Source organism: Triturus cristatus, chromosome 8 (genome assembly GCF_964204655.1).
Source record: "Triturus cristatus chromosome 8, aTriCri1.1, whole genome shotgun sequence".
Taxonomy (NCBI): Eukaryota; Metazoa; Chordata; class Amphibia; order Caudata; family Salamandridae; genus Triturus; species Triturus cristatus.
The window spans coordinates 403,784,301-403,802,971 of NC_140591.1; the positions used below are offsets into that span (position 1 = coordinate 403,784,301).

At 41.5% G+C, this 18,671-nt stretch overlaps 2 protein-coding genes across 11 annotated transcripts in view; one reads left to right on the plus strand and one right to left on the minus strand.

Moving 5' to 3' along the window:
* The window catches only part of LOC146802199 (serine/threonine-protein kinase Nek5-like), a 383,120-nt gene that overhangs the window by 235,265 nt on the left and 129,184 nt on the right, over positions 1–18,671 (minus strand). The window contains exons 8-10 of the mRNA XM_085621788.1: positions 11,145–11,199; positions 2,454–2,654; positions 2,272–2,368 (exon numbers count right to left, since the gene is read on the minus strand). Coding sequence (XP_085477914.1) covers positions 2,272–2,368; positions 2,454–2,654; positions 11,145–11,199 — 353 coding nt within the window. The remainder of the gene's footprint in view (positions 1–2,271; positions 2,369–2,453; positions 2,655–11,144; positions 11,200–18,671) is intronic.
* LOC146802200 (uncharacterized) overlaps positions 15,624–18,671 on the plus strand; it is a 238,746-nt gene continuing 235,698 nt past the window's right edge. For 8 of the 10 annotated variants that reach the window (XR_014967710.1, XR_014967716.1, XR_014967712.1 and 5 more), the window contains exon 1: positions 15,624–16,362. The gene's annotated coding sequence lies outside the window, so the exon portion shown is untranslated. Of the gene's footprint in view, positions 16,372–18,671 lie in introns of all 10 variants that reach the window. The other 2 variants (XR_014967711.1, XR_014967713.1) reach the window with 1 other exon arrangement.

An 18,671-nucleotide genomic window follows, 5' to 3' on the forward strand; every position in this document is an offset into this window, starting at 1 on the left:
TCCATGCCACTGGAGTCGAGCTATCCTGGCTGATGAGGGCTGAAAGCCCGAAACCAGTCCTGGGATGCTTGTTTCCAGTCCAGGGAGGACCTGACCATGCAGTTCGGGCTGGACAGTTCCCATTAAGCACAGGGTCAAGACTGGTTTGCATATGGCTGGGTCCAAACTGGAATGGCATGGTGAGCAAAAAAACGATGGATTTAGGCCCAGATCTCTGTACTGGGGTGAATGTATGACATTGTTCGGCATTCTGTCCATCAATTGTTCTTTTTGCATTTGTCACCCCGAGTGGGACGGGTATGCCCAGACGTGGGTCCCGTGCTCTCCATGCCACTGGAGTCAAGCTATCCTGGCTGATGAGGGCTGAAAGCCCGAAACCGGTCCTAGGATGCTTGTTTCCAGTCCAGGGAGGACCTGACCTGGCAGTTCGGGCTGGACTGTTCCCATTGGGCGTAGGGTCAAGACCGATTTGCATATGGCTGGGTCCAAACTGAAATGGCATGGTGAGCAAAAAAACGATGGATTTAGGCCCAGATCTCTGTACTGGGGTGAATGTATGACATTGTTCTGCATTCTGTCCATCAATTGTTCTTTTTGCATTTGGAATTGTAGGAGCAGCATTATATTGGATGGACCCAGACCCGTCTTCAAATCTACAATGAAGTGGCTGGCTGCATTACATTCCACTTAGACTATTGAGGTCGTTTAGAATAAGGTGGATTGTTAGATGAGCAACTGCATCAAGTTCTGCCCCATCCCAGATTTTGTGAAACCAACTATACGGATTAGACTGTATCATACAGCCCCCTGATTTACCACAGATAATCTACTGCTCAGTCTTCCCAGGGTCATTCCACATATGAAAATATTGTCCTGAAGATGGTCTTACAGATGTCTTCACACCAGAGACAGAAACGTCGACAACTGCACCCATTTTCTTTGTAATTGTTTTCATCATAGGAATTGTTCTTTACAAAATTGGCGACAATTTCTCTATTTGTATAAAATATGAAGTGGGTGATTACAAAAGTGTCAATGAGATGAGAAATGCTGTAAAAAATTGCTAAATCTCTGTCACTTTATGTCTATATGTGAATTTAGTTTTGTGTACCCTTCAAGTTCTCATTTTTTCACATAAATGTGTGCTTCAATAAGTATACACACGTCTTGTATTGTTCTTTTCAAGTTAAAGTTTTGTTAAGATTGACTCACGTTTAAATAAGGAATAATTTTGAATAATAATTCAATATAAGCTACTGTTCAGAGCTTATCAAGATTTATTTCAGTATACATGAACACTACTATGAGAAAGAATCCCTTGTAGGCATTTTTACCCGACAATGTACTAGATTACCCAAGCCTCCAAGGGTCTATTGGGTTCCCCACTCTCTTGTTTACTGGAATTGAAAAAAAGCAGATTTTTTTCTCAGAGGGACATGCTTGAAATTTTAGAAACGTAAAATGTTCTATGGGAAGATCTGCGTATAGGTAACTACCAAAATTATGTACAATTTTTGATGACATTGGACAAGGTAAGTATCGATTTTTTCACGTCATATGTTGTAATCAAGAACTTGGCTTTAGTAGGGTTGAGATTAAAAAAATTGCCAATATCAAAACCAAAGGGGGGATACTGTTCCTATAGCAAGGTGCAAATAGTCACCATTGCATCGAGGTGCAAAAAGTCACCTATTGATTAAAAAGGAAAATTGAAAGAAGAAAAGGAAAAGGGAAAGAAATCCTAGGTGAGCGGGACCCACCAGTGAAGTGAAAGGACACATGTAGTCCTCTGTTGCCCTCACACACCCCAAGGAAAAAAATTGCCAGCCATCTTACGGTTGACGAACTGTTTGCAGTTGGTGTAAAGGGAGTCAGGCATGGTGCACTGGGATCGATGGGGCTTGAATATTAAGTGGGTATCATCCGCGTTTGTTTAAAAAAGGGTCCCCATTGATTGAAGGAGCTGAACCAGGGGTGCAAAAGTGATTTAGAATAACAGGGGTGATACTATACATCTCTGAGTTTGTATCAGATTAATCATAACTAACCCCTTCACTGTGTTTTTGAGTTAATTTCAATTTTTTTATTTATTGATGCACTACATTTATCAGCAATGTAAGAACTCGGCACTGTGAACGTCATATATTCACATATATTCATGTATATAGTAAATATGTCCCTTTCCCTGGGATAGGCCATATTCTCAATTTTGAATTTTGTATTACATAAATAAGGCAGGAATGATTCCCGCTTTGGATTGTTAAACTGTACCTTGTGCGTGCCTATCAGGTGGAGGATAATGACCAGGTCTGGGTGCTCCAGGTTTCCTTCTGTGTAGAACTGTGTGACTAAATTCTTCCTGCAGTAACTGGAAATAAATATACATGTATGTAGCAGCAGGTCTACTATTGTGTTTGCTAAAATGAAGGAGTTAGATAGGTGTAATCACTCACCTCTGGGCTAAGATGCTTGCTTATTCGCTTCTCCAAGAATGGTTTTTTCAAGATTGAATTGATGGATGGCCGATCTCTAGGCGATATTTTAAACAACTGGCCAATAAGCAATCGCACATCATAGGAATACTTTGTAGATACTGGGACAAAATGTCCTTGGCAAATCTTCAGCACTAACTGACGTAAGCCATTGCCTTCAAACTGCAAAGAACGGCAAAAAGAAAATGAGAATATTATTTGAAGAAGCAGTACCAATCCTTGTCAGATTTAGAATGATGTGTCAGGAAGCAAATAAATAATAATTATAGGCAAGTTAAAAAGAACTAAGGGTCAAAAATACATTTTAAAAAAAGATTAAAAATGTACTAACTAGCAATAACAACAAAAAATTAAAACTTTAAAATATGGATCAGAAGATAAAAATGAATTTGAGTGTTCCCACAGAAAACAACGCATGCAAAAAGATGTCATCGGGTAAAGCACAAAACCTAAGCAAAATGTCTAAGCTCCATTGTGGCACTATTAGCAAGACCAATAGCTCAGGTGAGGCTGATTAGCCAAAGCCTGTAGATCTCGGGGCTACAATCAGTGAGGAATTTCACCTTACAGTTGGAGGAAAAACCGTCCAGTGGGTTAAGGATGAAGTATGTGTCTGGAGATCCATTATACTGGGCAGGAGTCCTTAATGCATAGAAGAAACATAAAGATAAATCTGGAACTGGTAGCTGCTTCCTCTCGACTGTAAATAAAGAGTGTGAAGCTGCCAGAGCCTCGTGGTGCATTCCCACGGTCAGTTCTCTGATAGTTTTAGTGAGCTTGCACTAGCCTAGTAGATGATACTTAGGAGCTGTATCAGCTCAGGTTTCCTGGAGTCCAGATTGCAGGCACAGGGTTGCTTTAAAGGCTTGAATCTTCTCCAAGAGGGAAAAAGGCACTTCATACAGGCATGCTAGGGGGTTCACATTCCCTCTTTTATTTTTTTAACAAAAGTACAGTTTTTTACCATATGGTAAAATGACACTTCAATGTTAATTTGGTGATAGCATCAGAACAACCTGAATGTTTTTCTTGTAGATCATAAGAGTTGGAATTAACAAACTCAGTTACTTCAACAAATCTTCGCAAGGACTGGGAACGGTTTGAAAAACCCTCCCCATTCTCCATTAAGGTTGTCCAAAGGAAATCCTCTTCTTGGTTGGAAATTCCTCTGTCTGTAGGACAACTTGGCTATGCGGCTTACAATTCCAAACATGATGTATTAGGACTCCAAGGAGTGCAAATAACATTTATACAATCAGGAATAGGGGGATTTTGCTCTTGTAAATTGGATTTGTTCATATGCGAATTCTGGCAATATGGTGGAATATCTGTGTGAGCAAATCTGCTCTGGGGGGGTGGGTAGTATATGTTCAAGGGTGGATAATATATAGAACACTGTTGAACACACAAAAACTCTTAAAGTAATACATGTATTATGGCAATAGAAAGGGAGCAGCTCAAAATGGAATGGAAACTGATGTATACCTAAAGTGATGGATGGAAAGCTTGAACTAATCTCAACCACTAGTACTTACTCAGGGCCGGAGTCCATCATTATTTTGCACACCATGCCATCTCAGTTTGGACCCAGCTACTCGCAAATCAATCTTGACCCTGTTCCAATTGGAAAAAGTCCAGCCCGAACTGCCAAGCCAGGTCCCCCTAAACTGAAACACAAGCAACCCAGGACCGATTCCGACCTAGTTTTAGACTCATCAGCCAGGTTCAGCATGGTTCCAGTGACACAGTGTGCACTGGACCCACGTCTGGGCATATCCATCCCACTTATGGGGACAAACTGAAGTATACAAAAAGTGATGGATGGAATGCTTGAATCAATCTCATCAACAGGTAATTACTCAGGGCAGCCTTCCAGTCCATCGTTATTTAGCGCACAATGCCACCTCAGTTTTGAGCCAGCTATATGTAAATCAGTCTTGACCCGGCTCCAATTGGAACAGTCCAGCCCGAACTGCCAAGCCAGGTCCTCCCTGAACCGGAACACAAGCAACCCAGGACCGCAAGGCAAGGGATATATTGCTGAACTCATTTTGTCTCTCCAAGGAGAAAACATGTACACTGGAGTTCCATTTCCAAATGTGAAAAAGTACACTTGTCCATTTCATATGTGAAAATGGTTAAGCATATGAGTTCTCCTGAAAATCTACAACATTCAAAGATTTCCAGAAATACTAGTTGAATTATTCCTCAAGTTTACTCCAAACATGGGTGTATGCCTATCAAGTAAATTTCTAACTTTTAACCACGAGCTACCTTGAGTTGGGTGACAGGTGTTTTTTGGTATGGGACTAACAGGTATCTTCTAATTTTCTTTTACCAACAGCAAGAAGATGCAGCGGGGCATTATGAAGAGCCAAGCAATAATACTTTTTGAGGGTACCACTAAACCATATCCTACATTTCTTTGACATGACTCATACCCCCTTTTATCATAGAGTAATGTCTGTAAAGCATGTAAAAGTTGACATCAGGCCTGAGAAACCTAACTAGCTATTTCCTCCTTCTTTCAGGATCTCAGTCATTTCAGCAAGTGGGTTAAGAAGTGCCACTTTCTGTCAAGATTGAGTCAAATGTGAGGAAGCAGTAATGTGAGGCCATTCACACTGAATGACTTCCAGCAAAGCACAAAGGGCACTGACCGGATCCAGGCTGTGTGCTCCTTGGGAAAGCAATGCATGGCAGAGCACTGCCAGAGAACTACATTTCCCAGTGGACCATGGACTCTCGCTGGTCTAGAGAGATGAGGGGCATCTTGGATCTTCAGGAAGAAAGTTACTCATGGTGCTTGCCATCCTTGCCAGGCAATTGTACTTACAATTTTGCTGCGGCCGGATCTCACTACATTAATGCTGGTTTTCAATCATTAAGACTCCTAATTCCTAAAGGATTGGATTATGGGCATTCTGGTTTTCAGAGAAGTATCCTTAAGTCATACGTGCTTTGAAAACGAACTTGCTGGATATTTGTTTCAACTCTAAATACCAGATTGATTGTTCTGCTAAGAGTTCCTGTGATGGAACAGGGCGGATTCGTAGGAGGACCTTTCACATGTGTATAAATGCTAATGAACGTAGTGTATAAGACATTTGTGTTCCAGTCTGTTTATATACTGCTAAATCCAGAGAATCACAGGATGTGAATCTTGCTCCTTAGGTTCCATTTTCACAGACATTAAGCAGAAATTATATGCATCTTCCACAAAAGGGTTCATAGAGACATAACTTGAGGTAATTATTCTAAACATAGGAAGATGTGTAACGGCATATTTTAGGAAGTAATCAGATTCATTAATGCAGCAAGAGATAAAAATATAGCCCAGGCACATGAGATGTGTTTCTTAGTATTGTATCTGCAACCCAAACAGTATGAAAATCACTAGTAGATTTGTACATTTGATTTGAGTGTTAGCAAACCAGCAAGTATCAATGAGCTGGAAATCAGTTTGCAGGGGGAAAACTCAATGAAGAGGGAATTGGTGAAATCGATTGAGCATATTAGTGCATTTTACTGCGTATGAGGTTTAAAGGGGGGTAAAGGAACCCAGATTCATCCAGGGCTTGGGACACATCTTGGCTTTGACCACTGGAGGATACTTGGAGGAGGAGGAGTAGAGGAAGAAGAAACTGTGATATCCCCCGACATTCACTTTAGCAACCCCCCATAGGAGAACATGAGGTGGGTAACTGTAGGAGCAATTGCCCTGATCTGAGGCATCTGAATAACAATAAGGAAGAGGTGGATAGGCACCTTGAACCCCATCTCCAAAAATAAAACATTCTGCAAGACTGATATGTTCAGAAAAAAAAGTACTGCAGCTCTCTTAAATAGACCAAAACATTTAAAGGCTTTATTAGTAGTTGTTAATTAGGAAGCTAGAGAAAACAAGACCAGTGATAATGAATAGCATGGAAAATGACTGTGAGCTATAGAGATTTATGACAGAGAGTCAACTGTCCTGTAGCCGGGCAAAGCCTATATGTGCTATGTAATGTAAAATAATAATAACATCATAAAAAGCATTACCAGCGAGGGTGAGAGATGGAAAATAACATTGCTTCCACTGGATCTTGCGCACAAGATTAGTCAAACCTGACAAGGTGTGTTTCCTGAGCAAGTCCTTTACTTTGGGCAGTTTCAAAGGCCCTGCTCTCCTCTAATGCGAACATCAGCCAGCTCGCCCCTCCCACACACTTCGGACTTTGGTGCCAGTAAGTGGAGAAGAACTACAAGATGAAAGAAGGAAGTAGGACAATATGTGCCTCCTTGCAAGAACATTGTTTAGACTCTAGGAATGATATTGTGAATTAAGATATTCAGATTCTACTGTCACTGTGTTGTATTCCATTAATATAAGTCTATAGCTGTAATCTTTCAAAACCAGGGATACAATTAAAATGTATTTTATGAACAGCTCAGCTATGGTTTGTAGCCTCCATATCATTGTGACGGGGTCACGTGGAGTCATTGATAGGCTACCGGGGAACATGTCACAAATACTTGCGAAGCTTTCATAAAACAACTAGGCATATCACCAGACACAGGTGGCTCAGTTAGACACACATGTCAATTAGTATTAATAATTCACATTTTCTAATGACAGATTAGTGACCCGTTGTGTACTAAGCCAGGCGCATGTTAAAAGGTGCTGCACTGGGGATGGTACCTCCACTTAAAAGTGCATTCAGGATCATATAAGTATAGAGGTCTCTACAGCAGAGTCTAGCTGAGGTAAAAAAAAAAAACAGGTGTTTAAAGGGCATAGAATCTTCCAGTACACAACAGATAGAAGCATTTGTCCTTTGCATAGCTAATAAAACAGCCTCCTTATGTGTTTTCAATTTTTAATGTTGGCTCTACAGTTGACCTATGCCTCAAAAGTCACGAGCTGCTTATTATGGTTAAAACATATGGGTATGTGGGTGCTTACCCTTTCTCCCACACTGCTGCCTTGGCAATTGTTAACTATTTATAAGGCACATTGCAGTTATCGCTAGTCTTGTAGTCTTATCTGGATCCAGAGCACACCCAGACCCCTGCATAGACACCCTATGTGTACGTCAAATCGTGTATGCTATCTGTAGATGGTAAGAAGACTTTATGTTGTGGTGAGAGTCTGGTTGCTGGGCCCAGTGGGACTTATTATGGATAGTTCTAATTTGACACGGCAAAACATGGATGATGGGATACAGCTTCACCAGACCGTGGAAGTGTATTTCCTGCATTCCTGGATCTGCCTGGAGAAGACTCAGACACTAAAGTAAGGGAGGATGGAGGTTGGACTACCCTTACACATTCTATGAGGATCTTTTAGAAGGGCATTGCCAATTTAGTCCTTCCTGGCCGCTGCCATTTGGTGGATGGCAGGTGGTGGAGGAAGCAGGGGTGAGTTAGCAGATTTTGTTCTTAAGGGTGAGAACGTTTCTAGCCATGGCCTACCTATTTGTCTTTCCCTGATTTACATTTCAGGAAGGCTATTGACTAGACTGATACCAAATTCATCAGTTATTCAAAGAGCCAACACAAGAGATTTCAAAGAATTTGTTGTTTTCAGGATAATAAACTTTTTTATGAAAGAAGAAAAATCACACATAGAAGCTTCAGCAAAAGTATGTTAAAGATTTTAATACAATAGTTTAATGTAAAAATTTGAAAACTGCAAGTCATATAAGATAGACTATTTGTCTTACTGTATCCCCATGAATAAGGTTAGGCCCCTTTAAGGGCACTGAAAGGGCAGTAAGAGCAAACATCGAAAACGCAACATTTGTTTCACCATTTGCGGATAATATGTATGCTCTATGGAAACAACATAAGAAATAGGTTGAGTACAAATGGACAGATAGACAGCAAAGAGTTCAGCTTCTTTTTGAAGAGGCACATATGTATTGTAAAACAAACACATTAGAACCATTTAATGTGAGAAGTAAAGTGTGGTGGATGCCATCAGTTATGATGTGTGGTAGTTTCTATCACAACATTGTGGGAATGAATGTGGAATATGGATTTTGTGCCCAGGTTATTATCCCTTCCTTCTGAAATGAGATGCTCTGATATTGAAAGGAAGTTATTAGCAGTCATGTGGAAGGTACAGCATTTCCACCACTACTTCTGGGGCACGGAATTTAAATTACTGACAGATCACAAACCACTAGTGTGGTACTGGCATGGGTAGAGGGAATTTACCAGTTCACGTATAGCATTCATGTTACACATCACAAAATGATATCCCTAGTCGCAACAATTAGGGTCAATTCAATCTTATGTATCACACTTCTAAGGAAAATGTCTACAGGAAACTCTATATCTGTTTTTTGCAGATTATATGATTTGATATGAACACGAAGTAATGATATATGTATGCCTTAATGCACTGCTGAAAAGTCTTAACCCGGAGAAGTAACCAAACATTTTGATGAATTTCACTTTGGAAATATTTTAATTTTCATTTTGAAAGGCCTTTTTTGACTCATTTGAAAATCAGGGAGCCTTTGGGAAAATTCAGTGTGAGCTCTGTTGTATATGGATTACAATGTACTGACCTAATTTGTGAGATGTTTACTGGTGGAAGTCAAAGTATACAACAAAATTGAACCATTACAATTAACACAATATTCATATCAGTACATGGAATGTGAGCAGTAAGGAACGCTTGATTTATCCTGGTTGCAAAAATGTGATGGCAGAATGCATGGTGAGGTGTTCGGTCAAGGAGGAGCTAAAAAGAGTGATGAAGTTGAGACAGAGAATGTGGTGGCACTGTTGCCAGATGTGCTAGTGTGTGGGTTGACTGTTACAGATCAGAAATGAGAATCAAGGAACTGTAAGATAGTGTTTTGGGTGGCATAATAAAATGTGTCATACAAGGATGGTGAAAGTTTGGTGGTGAATTAGGCTTATTTAAGCAAGTGGAGCATGAGTTAAGTTTGGGAGGGAATTTTTTAATATGGGATCATTGGTTGAGTGTGAGGAAGGAAATAATGTTGCTGGCTCACCAGAGTCACATGGGGATACCTAGCATCAAAAAGATAATATGTGATTATTACTTGTGGTGTGGCACAGATGGTCAGGTTCATAAGTGTCCAGCTCACATAGTGCTGGTCAAACGGTGAGAAAGAATGCCAATGTGTGGCTTTCAATATAGTGATTTAATTCTAGTGATTTTCGATGAATTCATGATTCGCTTTAGATTATGGTGGTGGATTATGTATCAAAAAATAACATAGGTGGCGTTTGTCGAGTATGCCACTACTGCTAGGATGATGGAGATTGTAGTGTTCAATCTTGAGTGAATATCTAACGTTGTGGTCACAGATAAAGTGTGCAGATGTTGTCAGATGAAATGAAGAGGTTTTTAGAAGATAATGTTGTAGAACGTTACTATGGCATTACAGAACTACAGGGGCAATGGCAGTAGAGGGATTCAACAAAGGGGTGAAGACGGCTGTGCAGTTGGCATTAATATCCGCATTTGACTGGTTTAAGGAGAGAAGCAGCCATTTGGATGTATCACATGACTTCACACTCAGTCACTGGTAAGAGTCCACTTCAGAGCTGGTGAGTGGGAGTAAGGCTTTTTCAAGTGTTTAGCCCTTGTGGATAATGAAGGTGAGATAGGATAAGAGTGCGAAGACAAGAAAGGTGAAGAGGTGAGTATAATTCAAACTGCTAGAAAAACACAAAATGATTGTAAGTGTGGTGTTAGAATCAATGATTTCAAGGGCAGCGAGGATAATAAGATTGCCGGAGTGTGTTGTGAAGGGAGATTCCCATCCATGCAGTTGATCTCTGTTTAAAGGAACTAAACATAGGGGAAAGGCCAAAAAAACTAGAATAAGATGCGTTTCTGGGTGAAACCCGGAGTAACTTAACGGGAAGATGGAAGTAAGTGGTTTCCAGTTGTAAAAAAGGAAGAGGCATGAATTGTAACATTCAAGAGGTAATTCTGTAAGGGGCTGAGAATGCTGAAGGGTCATTAACAGAAAAAGGCCCCTATTGAAATCAGCACTGTAATGCTAAATTAAGGGGCGCCACTGCAGAATAAGATGAGGGGCTTCTGCGTCTTCCATATCTCACAGATATTCATTGACCTTGGGCTGAATGGGGCCTTCTTGAAGGGTTGGGGCACCCCCCTACGTGGCAAGGGCTGCAGGAGCCTGCGCTTTGCCCCTGATTTAGACTGGTGAGGTAAAATGTTTAGACTCCATTGCACAGACAGTAGTAAAGTTAAACTTCAGAAAACACAAGATCCCTAACAAGTTTGCTAAATTCAAACCGAGTATTATTTTTCCAGTTTACTTTCTTTGAAACATTACTTCTGTTCATTTTTAATGGGCTATAATATACACAATATAGGAAATGCTGCAAACCTCCGAAATAGGGTTTTGTTTCTCAAAAACAAAAAATATATGTTCCTCATAATCTGAACATCTCTTCCTAGCTTGCGTGGCCTTTTTCAGAAGACAATGCCTTTTATGGCGATCCCTTGTCAGGAAAAAATATTACTTAAAAATTAATTGATTAGCACAAGAACTGAATCACATACACCTCTACATAATAACACCAGCCCATAACTACACATTTTCACTAGCAACGGTACAACTTTTGACAGTGGTGCATCACTGAAATACTTACAGGATGCTTCAAAGTGCACATCTCGTATAAAACACAGCCCAAGGACCAGATATCTCTGCAAACAAAATAAATAATGAAAAATTCTTAAAATGCAAATCTGCTCAGGAGAAAAACAAACACTTTGAAAGACGTAATTTGCTGTGAAAACATAGAGTGCAGTGTGTTCACCTTGCCAAAAAATAGTTTTAAAGCAAGGCAAATTAGGCTAGGCAACCACCCAGGTCCGCCCTGCAGCAAGGGAATGCAACATTGCATGTATAAGCTCCAAATATTCCCTGTGTGCCAGGAAAGGAGGAGATGAGGTGTAGCACAGGAGCCTTTACAAATTGCACCTGCACTCCATCTGACATAACATTTCAAGATCATACATTTTAAGGACAATGGGCCTGATTTAAAGTTTGGCATGCGGCCCGTCCTAGCAGACTATCGCCCACTATCTGCTGAGATCTCCGCCTGCCTTGCCGTGGTCTAAGGAGTCTATGCATCAGCCGCGGCCTGCAGTGGGGCGGGCGCAGCCGGGGGTGTTGACAGACGATGGAATAGGTATTATTTATTTATACCTATTTTGTGGTCTGTCGACTTCCCCCACTCCCACCCCGCCTCACCGCCCTTACCTGTGCCAGCCGCTGCTGCTATGCATTGAATGTTTGCTGATCGATCGCCATATATCAACCTCTTTTTTTAATAAATGTTTTATTGAGTTCTTGACAATCCATTCCAAACAATTAATACAATATATCAAAAATAAATACAGAGTACAAATTAAGATTCTGTCAAAAGACATCCAATTTTCAATCAAAATAAGATTCCCAAATTTTGGTGAATTTACGCATTGCTCCAGTCCTTTGAGCAAACAAACATTCGCTTTTCCTAACTCTCTTAATTTTTTGATAGCATTCATCTACAGTTGGAACTGTATCTGACTTCCAGTACTTAAGAATCAACGATCTGGCCACTGCTACTAATATGTACAAAAGTTTTGCTACGGAATCCCCCAGATTAAGCTCTGAATCAAATCCAAATATAATTAAATTTTCATAACTGGCTATTGTGAAATGCAGATGAAGAGAAAACAAGGAAAACAATCCTTTCCAAAATGTCTTAATTTTGGGACAAAAGACCATTATGTGGGACCAATTAGCCAGGTCCGATTGAGAACATCTAAAACAGGCAGGCGACGTAGTGCTATACATTTTGGCCATCGTTGCAGGAGTATAATATAAAAGCCACTTACTAAAGAAAAGCATTCGTCTCCAGTTGGCCCCTCTCAAAACCATAAAATTACATTTATTTAGAGTTTTCCAACAGTTATCAGATAATTTAATATTTTCCTGTTTCTGCCATGTTTTCATTGCTTTGATGGTAACATCCTCCGCCCTATTTTGCGCTAGACTTCTTCTCCACTTTCCGGGGTTTTTAAAAGTTGGGGACCAAAAAAGATCATTTGTTAATTGTGAGGATTGGCTAATCTGGGCTACATCGAGTTGAGCCAGGGACTTATACAGTACGACATATGAGCCCATAAGAAGAATATTTCCACAGGTTGAGATAGCAATCTCATTAGGAGTCAGCCATATACCATCTTTCACGAAGTTCGATAAAGTTATAAACCCAGATCTGGCCCAGTTGTGTATAGTATCTGACCCCAAGTTGATCCCGAATCTAGAAGCAGCATCGCTCAGTGGAGTTATTAAATTCAGGGGGGAAAGAGAATACCTTTTCAGCATAAGATCGCGTTTTTTAAGAAACCATCTTAGAACCTTATATCTAACTAGTTTAGGAGATTTAAATATCGATAATGGAGAGGGGATTTTAGTCTCTTTACAGATTAAGTCAAAAAAAATTTTTATAAACAGTGTCTCTGTAGAAATTGAATGCTTAAATCTTGAAAGAAACTGTGCGAAATATGCATAATAATAGTCTTTCAAATTTGGCAAACCAAGGCCACCTTGTTCTTTATCTATATATAGAGTGTTGATAGCAATACGAGGAGTCTTTTTTGCCCAAACAAAAGCTGAGAATAGAGACTCGACTTTTGAGAAAAAGGAGCCAGGAAGAACACAAGAAATAGTGGAGAACAAAAAATTAAATAAGGGAAGTACTGACATTTTAATTAATGCCACCCGGCCCAAAATGGATAGAGGCAATGCATTCCATCGTGAAAACATATCACGAACCTTTTGAATCAATGGTTCAAAATTCAAAATATATAAATCACGGACTAAAGGCGAAAAATAAACGCCCAGATACCTTTTAGGTCTATTATTAATACAAGTCTGAATATCAGGGTGTAGTTCAGAGGTGATCTCACCGCAAATTAAAATCTCAGTTTTCTTTTTATTAATTCGATACCCACCCAAAGCTTCAAATTCTGAAAAGACTGAAAAGACTTGAGTTTGAGAATGCTTCTCAGGCTTCAACAGCAGCATTATATCATCTGCGTATAATTTTATCTTATCCATGCAAGGGATAGACGGAAGAATATCCTTACTTATTCTAATTGCAGCTGCTAAAGGCTCGATAAAAAAAGCGAAAAGGACGGGGGACAGTGGACAGCCTTGCCTCGTCCCTCTTTGCACCAAAATCGAGCCAGCCATAGAATAATTGACAAGGATATGGGCTTTTGCCCCCTGATATAAGTTTTTAATTAAGGTAATGATTTGAGGGGGAATACCAAATCTATATAAAATAAAAAAAGTGTGTCCCATACCACCAAATCAAAAGCCTTTTCTGCATCAAAAAGAAGAACTAAGGCCGGAACTTTCCGTGTTTCAAAATAATCTAGTGCCTCAATAAGATAATGTGTATTGGTGATAAGTTGGCGACCTGAAATAAAGCCATTTTGATCTGTATGGATCAAGTGCGAACATACAGATCAAAATGGCTTTATATCAACCTCAACAAAAAAAAATTTGCTTTACAAAAACAAGCTCCCAAATCGGAGAATAACTCTGTAAAACAAAAAAGGGTGTGGGCTCATTTTTCTTTTTTTCACTTCAGGACTGCCAGGCTTTTCCCGGAGGTCCCAAAGAGAAAAAGACAACATCAGACAGTGGCTCTAAATTGGGTGGGTTTTCTAATGTCCACAGTCTATCTGCCCACCGATGTACGGTTTCCATCGGCAGAGCCAACAAATGCTCCACTGGCAGAAACATCACATCTGCCCCACTCTAAATAGAGCGGGTGAACATTTACAAAAGTGGTAGAGTGCCCTGTTCTCCACAACTCTAAATGAGGCCCAATGTCTTTTATGAAACTACTGTAGTACACTGCTAAAAAAGGGAAACGAGCAACACATACACGAAACCTTGTCAAAATGTAACTTGTTTAACTGAAAGAATTTTTAAAGGGCTAAATACTGGGTGAACTAAGAACATGAACATATACCCACCTTCACTTTGAATACTGAAAAAAAATATTTTTTATTTATTTTAAGTGGCGCATTTAGACAAGGTACACAGCATCAAGGTGTTCTGTACAGTGGACATAACTATGACAGGTCAGTGCTGAGAGTTAAGGGCCTGTACGCGCACAAGATTAGTTTTCAGAACCCTTTATCGTTCTCGTTGCTAAGTAGTTGTTCTTCTAAAGATAACCTTGTGACATGGCACAGCCAGACATTTCCAATCCTGTAGAAAGCAATATTTTGTAAATTTCACACGTATCATCATTGCAAGGCCTCAGGTCAACCTATAAACTGACATCGCCGGATTTCATTGAGCCATCACTCTGCTCCTTTGAAAGCTGGGATTGTTTTTTCTCGAATATAAATTACTCATATTTGAAATATAATCACTGATTAGGATTTTGACTTACTAAAATGAGGCTGAAAGTTTGGTTGCCTTCATCTACAGCTCAATCCATCCAAGTCAAAGATTACTGATCTTATAAGAATTCAGTCTGCACTTTCAAGGAGGACTAATAACACACTTCATAGCCACTTTACTGCCTGTAGGTTACGTCAATTGCTTAAAATTGGCCACAAACGGCGTGGTCCTCCTACTAAAATCACCGTTGTCCAAGAACAATTGGCCACTAATTTTGATACAGAGTTCCTATTTGGCTGACCTTCTGTTTCCAGAGATTCCTGATTCAAGTGCTATGGCAGGTCCTTGTTCCCTGGACCCATACTATTCAGCGGTATATCTTTGTTCCTATAGCTACCACTTTCAGCAGTGTTCCACTATTCACCAAGCTACCGCTAGTTTTGTGTAACCTTATGTCTTCAACTTCCACTATTTTGTGTAGTTCCCCTTTTCGCAGTCCTTGCCGTCCAATCTGCCTCCTTAAGTTCACAGTTTTCTACTGTGGTACGCTTCTGTCATGGGGTGCCTATGTGTTAGGTCTCAAAAGTCCTGTGTAACGTTTCAAACTACATGTCCCACAATACTTAGCGAGTGAAAGGGGGTGTGTGCCATCCCATGCTGCCTTGAGGTTGGTCAGGTGACTAGGAGGGTCTTAAGCCGCTCGCTACTCTGCCTCAGGGTTGCCAGATTGGGCTATTTCTCGCACAATTGGGCGATATTTTGCCCGATTGTGCGAGAAAAAATCGTGTTGGGCGGGCTCCCGAAATTTGGGCTAGAATCCGCCGAGTGTGCGGCGGATTCAAAGCTTTGTGCGGCGCCGCCCCGCCCACGCTGCAGCCGATGGTTGCCTTCCTCATCTCATCACACCCCTTTTTGACCTTTAGGTGTCTGTGCCCTGCGGCCCCTGCCCACAAGTAACACCTGCAGGGCCGTATATCTGTGCAGGCGGGAAGCTGCTTCCAATGAGGGTCCTGCTTTACCAGCAGCGACTTCCCGACCTTCCCCCAAGAGTGTGCTGACCTGCCCTGAGGTTCCTGTGACCCAATCGTGGGTCAGATTATTTACTCAGTGGTGCTGTGGTGGGCGCGTCAGGTAGGGTACTGGCCCGCCCCATACCTTTATCTTTGGGATCCCCCCCCCACTTCCTCCTTTTCAACTAAGTTCGGAGCTGAGACTGCGACTACGAGGGAGAGTGACCAGTACCCACTGACCGACCATCTTCTTGATTACGACGACGACGACGACGAGGCCTCTGCGTGGCTCCTCGTCTTTGGCCTTCGACTTGTAGCAGCCTCAGCCTGCCCTCCCTGCAGTCAGCTGCTCCTCCCGGCCCCAGCCCCTCCCGGCCCCAGCCCCTCCTCTCCTGTGAACTCTGCAGATTGCACCGGCGGCCGTCCCCAGCAAGTTCAAAGGTGAGGCAGGTGTGTAATTTTAAATGTATGCAGTGGTCGAAGTGGGCGGGATAGGCAGGGCACAGCGTGCCCCTACTTTATTTGTATAGATTCCATACATGTCAGCCCTCCCGATTCCGACGGGAGACGCCCGATTTTAAGGCTAGTCTCCCGCCGCGGCCTTGGTATTATGTAACGTAAATTCTTCCAGTAATTGTTCGAGTCGCGATGCAGGGGCTCTAGGAGGGGTGAAAAACCAACAAAGCCCCATTAACAAGCAGTTTCAGCCCGGGCTGCCAGGGGGGGGGGGGGGGGGGGTGTACGCACTGCCAGCAACCTGCCAGGGTGCACAACCCTTGCATCCCCCTCTCTCTGCCTGCCATTGCGCTCCATGCTTCACAAAGGTAAGGGAAAAACCGTGCATTCGCGTTTCAAATGTCCGATCCTGCAGCAGCCTCGGAAATAAAAAGCTTCAAAATATGAAATCAATAATGAAATAAAGAAGGAAGACGGAGTGTTCTTAAAGTGGGCAGATTTTTTATTCAAACCACAAAAACATTAGCGTCATTTTACCGAGTTTGCCAGTGAAGCGCTGTTCCCCGCCGCCCCCCCCCCCCCCCCCCGCGAAGTGCGTCAAACCTGGAGGTATTGCAATGCAAAATGTGTAGGGCGGCTTTGTGTTCACGAATGTGGGGCCATATTAGCAAGTAACGGCGATAACATTATCGCCGTTCCTTGATAATATGCCCCGTGGTATTTGTAAACCATACTGCTTACGTTTTTTGCGCATATAAGCAGGGGACATTGAAATGGGTCCTTTCTGGGCCCTGTAGTTTTCAGGCAAAATACTCGTTGATTTCTGCATAAATGTAAAAGCGTTAAGTTCACCATGTTGTTTCTGCCTACATTTCACATGCTTTATTTAATCTTTCATTCCCTACGAGTGTTTGCTTTTTCCAGGGTGTTGTTACTATTTCCTTTAGATAACATATTGCTCTTGCCTAGTGTGTAATTTGAATGGAGTCGCATCCAGTTGATTATAGCAGGTCAAATTTGATTGTAGTTGAGGGCAGTGTGAATTTCTCTCAGTGGGGCAGTATGGCGTTCAGTTCAGTGAGGGAGCGGAAGTAGCACTGGGGGCAGAGCTGCCGAATTTAGAACTAGGGAACCAGGTTCAGCCTTCATGACCAGTCCCCCAGACCACTCTCCTGAGGGAGCACATTCCCACGCTAGACCTTAGAAGGCCCCGCAAAACCGGAGAAGCCCTGGTGTCTCAGCACCAGCAGGTGGACCCCAGCAGTGGCAAGTGTTGGTTCATCTTGAAGGCTTGCCCACCACAATCCATACTGATGTTCACCTCCAGTCTTGCGGGCAGGCCTACGAAGTAGCAGACCCTAGAGCAACAGTGACTATGTCACTGAGGTCACAGGACCCCTGTGACCTCAGTGACCTAGGGCGGTGCGACAGGTGTGACTGCAACGGGTGCTGACTTTGAGTGGGGGCGTTGTAAATTATGGTTTAAAAGCACTTGCTGCTTCCTTCCTGGCCTACAGCAATTTTCGGCAATAATACAAATGTCATAACCACTCTGGTGAATAAACTTCTTCTTAGAGCGAGATCCGAGTTTTATCTAGTGGAAGTTTTGACTCATGGAAAGACAGCGCAGAGGGTTAATGTGCCTGCTGAAAAGCAAATGTACCATGCCCATCACAGAGTGCACATATTTAAAATAGGTCAGTGGGTTACTGCTTTTGTCAGTAAGATCCTTTTGCTACTTGAAGTTTGTAAGTTACAATCCTAACAAAGAACCGTGAGCTATTAACTTTAATCTTAGAGCTGCATACAAACTGCAACTTATGAACTAGAGCTTGATGTTTTTTCCCCCAAGCCTATTATTATCCTAATGTTGCAAAAAGTGTTCATTTGGATAGAAATCAATAATGATTATTAAAGAGAACCCCCCAATCATGGTATTAAGTTGTAAATTTTAAGTTTGTGTTTCTCCAGATCAATCACTATTAAACTATACTGCCTACTAATATGACAGAGCGCAGGCCCATTTTTAAAAAAAGTGTTCTTCCCCAAAATGGCAGCATCTCAGTAGCCAAGTGTTTCGCCCAAACTGGACAAGACTGGATAAAATGTAAACAGCTCGCTAAGAGCGTAGCAGTCATGTAAATTCTAAATTAATGTTGTTTTTTGTTCCGGTTAGTATTATTTTTTGTAGTTATTGTTTTAATTTCCCATTGTGTTGCAACTAGCATAAATGGTGAAAGAATCCATCATCGTAATACAATCCTCATATTCACTTATTATCTAAGGTGTATTTC